At 38.5% G+C, this 10,116-nt stretch overlaps 1 protein-coding gene across 1 annotated transcript; it reads right to left on the bottom strand.

Moving 5' to 3' along the window:
• Positions 1 to 203: 203 nt before the first annotated feature.
• Positions 204 to 9,818, bottom strand: BET1 (Bet1 golgi vesicular membrane trafficking protein). The gene is made up of 4 exons (XM_036247178.1): positions 9,673 to 9,818; positions 4,995 to 5,119; positions 2,606 to 2,662; positions 204 to 931 (listed from the first exon to the last, which is right to left on the bottom strand). Exons 1-4 carry the CDS (start codon positions 9,689 to 9,691, stop codon positions 776 to 778), a joined length of 357 nt encoding a protein of 118 aa, XP_036103071.1. The 5' UTR covers positions 9,692 to 9,818; the 3' UTR covers positions 204 to 775.
• Positions 9,819 to 10,116: the final 298 nt, after the last annotated feature.

Below are 10,116 nucleotides of genomic sequence, written 5' to 3'. Positions count from 1 at the left end.
AGAGGAGTCATATAATCAAAAATTATTAGAAAAAATTGTGGGTAAGAAAAATCTGCCTTGCCCAGCCGGTATGGCTCAGTGGTTGAGTGTTGACCCATGCACCAAGAGGTCGCTGGTTCAATTCCCAGTAAGGGCACATGCCCAGGTTGTGGGTCCAATCCCTAGTAGGGGACATGCAGGAGGTGGCCAATCAATCTTCTCTCTCATCAATGTCTCTAACTCTCTCTCCTTCTCCCCTCCTCTCTCTCTAAAATCAATAAAGGAAAGAAAAGAAAGAAATCTGCCTACCATTTAACCAAATAAGGAAGAAAGGGGAGTACACCGTTAGGGTTGATGTCAGTTCAGGAAAATACATTTATCATTTCATCACAAACTTGCTCATCACCTCAAGAGCCGAGCATCAGGCCCTCCATTCTAGTATTCTCCCATTAAGTTTCTTTACATGGAACATAAACCTACATTTATAATAACAACAGAATAGTATCCTGCTATTTAATCTGACAGAAGGTAACCGAAAAACAATAGTTAGGGCTGCACTGACTTTTGGCTATCTCCAAGCCCCTGAAAATAGGGGCAAAAATGAGTCACTAACAAACAATGTTCAAAGAGCACTGTATTATCTGTGCTTTATAAAACAAGTAAAATTCAGTAATCTTCAATGGAAAAAGCCATAGTATTTGAAAATTAGGAATGCTTTGATGCTGATTTTTTTTTACCGAAATGGTACCCCAAGCCACTTAAGTTGGAACAAATTCCAAACTCACACGCACTTGCATCACCTCCGTTTAATAATCCAATAAATGACAAAAAAGACAAACAATGAAAACAGCAGCATATAGCACATCAGCTTTGTTTGGCTTCCTCTGGATAAAATCTTTAGTTTTTCCACAGTTCTACCTAGAAATCCAGTTGTAGAATCAAATTGTGAATCCTATGAGGAGAAAAGAAAAACAAAATATAGTGCTTCGAGTCTAATATTCTACATAATGCACATTTAAGTAATTGGATATATTGTTATTAGAATACACTTTTAATGGCATTTTTAGTGTTTAATTACCTCAGGAGCCTGTTTATAACTCGGATAATTCTTTCAATGACTAAAAAACTCTTTCATTATTCAATAAACATTTCTTTCATCCACAGAGTATTTCAAAATCTCAAACTATTTAGGTCTTATTCCAATCATGTGAATTAAAAAACATTAACAATAAAGGTAGTTTGTCTACTATCATACAGGTTTTTCCCCACTTTTGGGGGGCAGAGGGGATCAAACCATTTTACTGCGGGCCTCAGGGAGGGTCGAAAGGCTGGGAGGACAATGAGATCTGACATCCTCAGCCTGGCCAGGATCTCCCAAGCTTCACGGCTGCCAGAAAAGCATTTTTTGTTGTTGTTGTTTTACTTTGCTTTTACCACTTTTGGTGGGGGCATGCTCTCCGAGATCAAATAGGTGTGCTTCCCAGTACAGCATTTAAGGTGGTTGGTGAGCAGTTAAATGTACCTTTACTTTTAAGATCCTTTCATTTACATTGCTGACTTTAAAGTATAGTATAGTCTTTTAAAAGTTAAGAGAATGTCATATAGAAGTGGTAAAACATAGTAAAAACTACAAATATGGATGGGGAAAACTACCATATTAAAATGTAGCTGGAAGAGTCCTTATGATAAGGAGTAGGTATGAACTAGAAATATTGCACTTTCATTGAAAACCCAATACGCTGAAATGTAAAGGCCCTGGCATGATGACAGCTTTAGCATAGCTCTGGCTACGTAGCTCAAACACTTTATACATCTATGTCTTCGGCAGGGTTATGTATCAGAATCATTTTTCAAAATACACATACCTCGGTCCCTCCCACTGAAATTCTGAATCAGTATATTTGGAATGAGAACCAGGCATCGGTATTTTCGGAGAGTTCCCCACATGATTCTAATGCACAGCTTCATAGGAACATTGCTTTCAATGCCATATTCCTTTTTGGATAGTACAATTTTAGAAGCACGTGGAGAAACTGGGAAAGGTCTAGAGAAGTTTGACATCCAAAATAAAGATTAAAGATTGGAAAGAGGCTCGATGAAGAAAAGGTATATATTGCTGAGACTGTGAAACTAGAGATAAAAGGCTCTAGATGTTACTATATTCAAATCCTATTGATTTGTTCAGAAGTGATCCTTAGGACATCAAGCAAAAGAAATAGCAAAAGAAACAGGCTTACATTTAAGTGCAAGACATTTGGTTGATTGGATGCAAGGTGCTTTTTGATTACTTGGTAGTCTATATCCAATGAGAGCTCTAAGAACACTCAAAATAGTCATTTGTCCTGAGTCTTCAACAGTGTTTCTAAACACAGGATTAAAGATACATTGGTTTCCACTTCTTCCTCATACTTATGTGTGTCAGGCAATATGAGAAATGTAAAAATATAGCAAAGATACACTTTGTAGTTATTCCAAACCAATTAGATATAAATGGATTAAAATCTAGGACTTATGATCTTTAGGATCTATTTCAAAATGGATAAAAGTTAAAACAGTGTTATTCCTGAATAACACACTAACTTTAAAAATATTAAATCAAATTTCTTAAAGTTAAAATCTCACTTACCATTTCAGCTAATATTTTATTTTGAGTTTTAACTTCATGGCCTATCTCAATGGAAAGCTACAAAGAAAGCATATATACATTACTACTCATATAAAAGTATTTATGTGTTATAAAGCAAACATAATGCCATTTTAAATATACACAGTTTCTCAAATAAAACTGCATTCTAGAAATAGAAGAATCTCTTCTTCTGATATTTTCACTGAAATTAATGGAAAATAATTTTAGAATGTCTACTCCTTCCCAACAAGGACATGGCGTCCCTGCTCTTCATCTGGATTTCATCTTCATATTTAGTTCCATCTTTTAATTTTGATGCATACTTCTTTCTGATTCTCCTAGACTTGCATTCTTTTTTTCTTTCTTTATATTATTCATACAACAATATTTATCTGTATATTTCCTTCTTTGTGTTTTTAAAGATATATACCTGTATTATCAATTCAAATTCAGATACAAGTATTTACTATGTTCCTACTGAAATGTGACATTACTTTGACTATATACCTAAATTGATTACTTTTTTAGATTCTAAAGGTATTTTTGTTTAAAACACAACAAATTGAAAAAATACAAGTTAGTATTATCCACTTTCTAAGGCTATGCAGAAAAGAGGCTGAGCCTAGAGAAATCTGTAAGGGGTTATGGCTGCTAGTCCAACCAAAACCTATTTAATACTTTATATGATGAAGTCATCAAAGCCTTCACTTCCAAGATTTTGAATAAATATAACCACAACTACTAAAAACCCTGGCAAACCACTGCAAATAATATTCTTAGTTAATTTTGTGTGAACAGCGTAAGGCCATATTACTGACACAAAAGCACAGAATTCTAGATTCGAATATGAGATAACACAGCAACTATAAAGCTTGATAGCCCAAATCACCTAACTGCTGCGCACAACCATCATGCCACGGAACAGATTTCTAGGGGAAAAAAGCTTTCTTCTAACAAGGAGCTTAAATGAGCAACACTGAAGGTTTTAAAAAATCATTTAATTCTTAATTTCCTCTAAATGTTATATTTTCTAAATTATTAACATCATACAATATTGCTCAGTTCATAGATCAACTCCCTTTGATTTAGTATGACTTTGAAAACAATACTCATTTCAGAATGTAATAGTCTCCAGGCTGAATACAATTCTATTTTCCAAGACTAGTAAGATACTAATTAAGTTTTGGCAATACGAGCTTCTACTCAATGCTCTGTAAGTGTATAGCATGTTTATTGTAATGCAGAATCAATCACACACACTGTTAAAACCATCTTTTTTCATTCCTTTATTTAATAGATTTAAGTCAATACAACTGATAAGGAATTATAGTAGATGCTGTGTAGAATATAAAAATGAGTACAACAGAAAACCTTACATTCTGGTAAATTTCTTTTACATACAAATAGTTCTAATGCAGATCACTATACAATAAGGGTTATGGAAACTGTACAGTCTTATGTTCATAAGGAAAAAAGTTACTTTTGATGTGGTAACCAGGTGAAGCTTGGAGGGGGGGAGGGTGCAATGAAGTGGAGCCTTTCAGCGGACCAGAGCTCAGCAATGTAAGAAGGAAAGGACACCCGAGGCAAAGGGACAGCACAATCGAAGATACGGGCGCTGGGAGGTGCCAGCGTGCACAGGACAGAGAGCACTCTAATTTATCCGGGAGAAAGCATATGCACGTTCTGAAAATACAGGAGGTAAGGTCTGAAAAGCTGTGGACAGTCTTCAAAGGACCTATTAGATCAACATACGGACTGTGAACTTTCTTTCTTACATCATGGAGGGCAGTGAGGTCTTCTGAGAGTGTAGGATGTAATTTAAAATAACACTAAAAAGATGACTGTGGTGACGGCATGTGACTCAGACCAGAACATGTAAAAAAATTAGAAACAGATAGGTTAAAAGGCTTTCCCAATAGAAAACCAAGAGGATAGTATTAGATACGGAAAAGCAGAAACAGAAACAAACAGTAGAAAGAAAGAAGCATAAGCCTCGGTGACTGATTTAAGGGAAAAGGCAGAAACATGAAAGACTAAGATTTGTAGCTTAAGAGACCAGAAGAAGAAAAGGCCAGGAGAAGAGCTGCTTGGGTGTGGAAGATGGAGCTTGGAGACACTACTACAGACAACACACAGTATTTTAGATTTAACCACAAAAAACAGCTGAAGTTTAAAAAAGATAAACAAATGTACCACATGATTTAATTGGCCACATTTTCAAACCTTCTACTCAAATCATGTCTAAATTTTGAGCATGTCTCACTGAACTACACTATCTGAACAAATGAATTCTTAATATGATGCCAATAAAAGTACACAGTTTATAAGTAATATATACGCATATAAATATACAAATTTAAAAGTACTTAAAATGTTATATACTTACAGATTTTATAGCAGTTACTTTGTGTCTCAGACTCTCCGTGAGTCTGTCATTTTCTTCTTCACAGGCACTGTACCCACTATTAGCATAGCCATAATTCCCATAGTTGCCAGGAGGTCCTCCTTCACCTGCAAGAATCAGTCACAGGTATAGTTGTAGCAAAAACAAGCCACTTTGAAACTTTGATTGGAAAGAACCGAAAAAGACCCCTGGAGGGCGTTGCAGACCATGTATGTCAATAAGAGTCACATTTCAGGTAAATTTTTAAAATAAGCAAATAGAGTAGAACAATTCCTTCAATGCCCTTTCTTAAGCAAAGAATATTCAATTCATTTCAACACACATTTATTGATTGCTCATTGATTGTCCACAACACATTAACATAGGTACAAGGATATTCAGGACACATTTCTTGCTCCATAGAACTACACATTTTAATCATGATCTAAAAGTAGTAACGTCAACTCCCCATTGAAGAAGCCTGGCTATGAAGAGTAAAGGAGAAAGACGATAACATAGCAGGAGGGAGCTCATGGCAGAGGAAGGGTGCTTTACCGGTATCTCTTTCTCTTAAACAGAAGAGAGCTAGAATAACTTAAAGAGAATATAACTGAGAGCTGAGAGAGGGGATCATTCAATCTTCAACAAATCTTTGAGAAACTAGGTGCTACTTTTTGGAGCTCATCTTCTAGGGAATAACACTGAGAATACAGAAATGCAGTCCCTGCCACTGTTTAATTAGTACTTGATATTCATCAGCAATCAAATGATTGGAGTAAGCCTTGGACAGTGAATACATCAATAATTGCGTTAGGGAAATGAGAGCGGAAAACACAGTTTAGGGTGTTATTTAACCACATTAAAAAAAATCATTGATACCACCAATTTTCTTGGTAAAAGAAAAGGCTGTCTCTGAAGAATGATGGTCATTTGCGAAAAACAATAAAGAGAATGGAGAAAACTGACTGGGACTACAGAGGGGACTGGGGGATAAAACAAGCCTCACTGAGGCAATATACACTAGTGGTTTCAATCCTCTTGGATGTGTGCAAAAAGAGCTCATCAACCTGAGTCAGCCCATGAGAAGCTAGATGGTCAGACTACTCAAGATTTGGAGGTTTATGGTGTTGGGCTACAGAAGGACAGAACCTCAAGAGGTTGAGATTGCTCACCAAAAGAGTGGTTAAATATATGAATTATGGGGTCTAGACTGAATAAGGATTCAAGTAATTTCAACAGAGGCCTGAGAATAAGGGGGAAAGGTATGATATGGAAACCAGAGGTTTAGAGGTCTACTAAACTCCAAGAGTAGATGGAAGAATAGGAAGTAGTGGCCAGAGCTGGTGGTTGAAGGATGGTTGAGGTGTGAATAGGAAGCTCTTTCAACGCATAGCACAAATCTCATTTTCTCTAAAAAGCAAACCTCACTCCTTTGAATTCTTATAGCTCTGATTTTACAAAACACTAGTATCGCACTCTAGACTGCACTCCAAGGGCAGAAACTAAATTTGTTTCACTCATGGCTACATATCCGCCACAAATGCATACACACATACACACACACACACACACACACACACACACAGTAAGGCACACTCAATAAAACTTGTAAATGAATTAATGAATAAAATCTGAATTCACTGTTATTCAACTTTCAGTGTGCCTGTCAAGAATAGAATCGTAAGTTTCTTTGAGGGCAGAAACAGTGTTTCATAATTTTATATGCTTTGTACCTAATGAGCACTTATGCAGCAGACACTTACACAATTTCTACCACCACAAACAGAAACACAACAAAATGTCAAACAAGTATGTTCCAGAGTAGAGAGTTGCATTCCTCAAATTTTCCCTCAACTGCTGGCACACGATCCATAAAGCTCTCCAAATATGCTATTATAGAAGTGAAGAACTCAAGTGACTAGGCATAGTATATTTTCCCCACTCAGTTAAAATAATCAAAAATGCATTCTCACTCCATAGTTAATGATACGTTATGCAAGCTCTATTTTAATAAGGACCAAAATCCTTAAAGAAAAGGTATATGTCTTCTTATTTTATGACTAAGATTCAGAATGCAGAACATTTGCCCAAGAAGTCACTGCTGACTGGTTGAATTTAATCACCTGAAAACTTTACCAAGGAATTCATTTCTAAATTAATGGCTATTTGCTTTATTTTCATTGCCTACCTTAATTTTTTTTTTTTTTCAATCCTAACCCAAGGATATTTTTCCACTGATTTTCAGATATAGTTGGGGGAAGAGGGAGAGAAAGAGAAACATTGATGTGAGAGAGACACATCAATTGGCTGCCTCCCAAACGATCTCAACCAGGTCTAGGATCTAACTGCAACCGAGGCATGTGCCCTTGACCGGAATCAAACTCGAGACTCTTTGGTCCTCGGGCTGGAGCTCTAACAGCTGAGCCAAACCAGCCAGGGCTGCCTACCTTAATTTTAATTTTAGAGTCTTCTATATTGTTCCATTCATTAAAAGCAAAATTTTCACCACCCAGCAATCTGTCAATGAACATTTCTTCTGTCAAAGAACTTTAAACTTCCCTCACACTATTACCCACTTCCAACATAAAAACATCAAAAATATCAAATAAAAGTTTAGGAGTTGCTATTCCAAAGTTAGCTGCTTCTTTTTATGTGGATCACTGCTAAATAAGTGGTAGGAAACCTAATGAGTGCCAAAGTCATCCATCCTCACCCTTTGTCCATTTAGGGCTACTTCTTTTGGGTAGTTTCTATCACTAGTTGAGCCAAATCATTTACAGATTCATATGAAGCATGGCAGCTTCTTCACATTAATATTTATCAGATTCACTACTTATTCCAAGTTTAAAATTCCAGGTTAATACACATTGATGCTTAAAAAAAGCCCACCTCACATCATACCAATGTCAAGGATAGCAACACACACCTAAGTCATCACCTTTCCTCTCAACTACAGGGGAGCTTAAAAGAAAAAGGCTGGTCTGAATGGCGTGGGGGGAGGGGGGTGCAGGCACTAGGTTCCAGGTAGCAATGCCTTAAAAGCTCTCCAGGTAATTCTAAAGTACAGTCATGGCTGAGAATCAGCTCTTATCAAGTTCCTTTCCTGCAATTTATCATGACACACTGCTGAACAAAATATTCTAAGGGTTAAAGGGCTTACTGTTAAGATCCAAGCTCCTTGGCCTGGTACTCCACAATGTGGTAGTTCTGGTTCCATGACTCCTACTTCAATCAAACTGCCTTGATCATAATCCCTTCAACACATCATTCATAATTCTAGTTCTACAATTCTTTTGGTGGCAGTGGTGTTATCCTTCCAGCTGGTCTTACCTCTCCCACCCTGTATCTTCCAGTTCTAGTTCAAGTTCCTATGTCTCCACAAAGTACACAGCACTCTATCTCTAAAATGCCTAAACATTCACTATATGTAGAACTTGTCTGACATTTGATGTATAACTAGCTACCACCTTGCTCTATAATTTATCTCTGAAGGTTTTCCTACTCCCTAACTAGGTTGGAAGCTTTGGGGAGCACAAACAGGGCTGCAAATGGCTGTATACCTGGAACTGACTCAAGTACACAATAAATGTTTGCTGGCATCAGTAATGGTACAAAGGAAAAACATGTAGGCATATAAAACTAAGCGTACTCAAGATTAGTTCTTTTTTCTCTATGATTTACCTGGTCAACTTTCTTTCTATGATCCAAGTAATCATAAAAAACTGTATTTTTCAAAAACTGTTTCTCATACTAAAATTTATTAATCAACGTACAAGTCTAGAGTTACTGGCAACTTTCACTAACTTTTAATACCTGACACTTGAAAAAGCTGATTTTTCTTTTTCCAAGGTAACATCTTTTTTTCCCAATATTTCATATATTTTTCTCAGGTATGATGTATGTTGATTTAGCAGGGTTCTTTTCTTATTTTAAATAGTCTCTTAGTAGAGAAATTCAGAACCAGAAAATGCTGTTTTAATCGCTGTGCATTATAATGGCCCAGTAGAAGTCCTTGTGCCTAACTTATTCCTGCTGGTTGGTGAACAGGCTTCCTAAGACAAAAGGTCAAGAACAAATGCTTAAGCCTCCAAGCATTGCCACATTTTACTGCCTTAACAGTGGAAGACGGCTCAGATAAGAAATGTTCTGGGTAAAATGGCCTCTGACCCCGATGTTGGCCTCGGACTTGAACAGTAAAGACACGTATACTTACCTTTGTAACTCACTGTTACCAGGCTACCATGATTACTATTATTTTTAGTGTGCTTCGCATGCAACACTCTTCAAATTTCGCTTCTTAAGAAACTAACATCCAGGGCCAGCCGAGAAGGAGAAACCGAAGCCGAACTTCGGGGAATAAGCCCTTTTCATAATCATGTGCAGTTGGGCAATAAACTAAAAGACACGACGGCTGGGCTGGCACCTGTACATACTCCACCCCCAAGTCCTCCACTGCACTCTCTAAACCTGCCATCCAAATCTGGGACTGACCCAAACTTAAGGATACCCCTAGGATCTGGGACAAATGATGTGTTTCCACTTGTCACCGCCTCCAACGACCCCTCCACACATCCCGCTTTCTGGCCCAGATTCCAGAGCGGTCCGACTTCCTCCCGCGTCCCCGCGCCCAGCACAGTCGGTTCCAGGGTCCCCGAACTTCGAACCTCAGCCCTCTCCTTACCCAGGCCTGCACGCCTCATCCTGCCAGAAGAGGTGGGAAAAGGGGGGCGGAGGGGTAGGTAGGAAGGGGCCAGGGGTCACCTAGACCTCGTCTTCAGGACCAGGACCAGGCGAATCACCAACTTCTCCCCCTATAGCGCCACGACATCAGTGGATCTAAACATCGCGCGGGCTGATGGCGTCACCCAGGCGCTCATTGGCGCCTGCGAGGGGATTGAATGGCATTCTGGGAAATGTAGTTCAGCCCAGATGCAGGGAGCAGGGCCCGGCGCGGTGTGAACGCCGCTCCGGACTTCCGGAAGAGGGACGAGCGCTTCGCAGCTCGGGCGCCGGCTTTCGGGTCTCGGGCTCTGGATCTTCACCTCTGGGCTCGCGCCTTCCCTAGAGCCTGCTCTTAGCTGTCAGCCCCTGAGTTTAACTGAACAGATCGGCCCTTCCCAGCCAT

This window comes from Molossus molossus, unplaced genomic scaffold, assembly GCF_014108415.1.
Source record: "Molossus molossus isolate mMolMol1 unplaced genomic scaffold, mMolMol1.p scaffold_m16_p_7, whole genome shotgun sequence".
Taxonomy (NCBI): Eukaryota; Metazoa; Chordata; class Mammalia; order Chiroptera; family Molossidae; genus Molossus; species Molossus molossus.
Note: the sequence above shows the minus strand (reverse complement) of the source record. Positions and strands in the feature narration are given on the sequence as shown.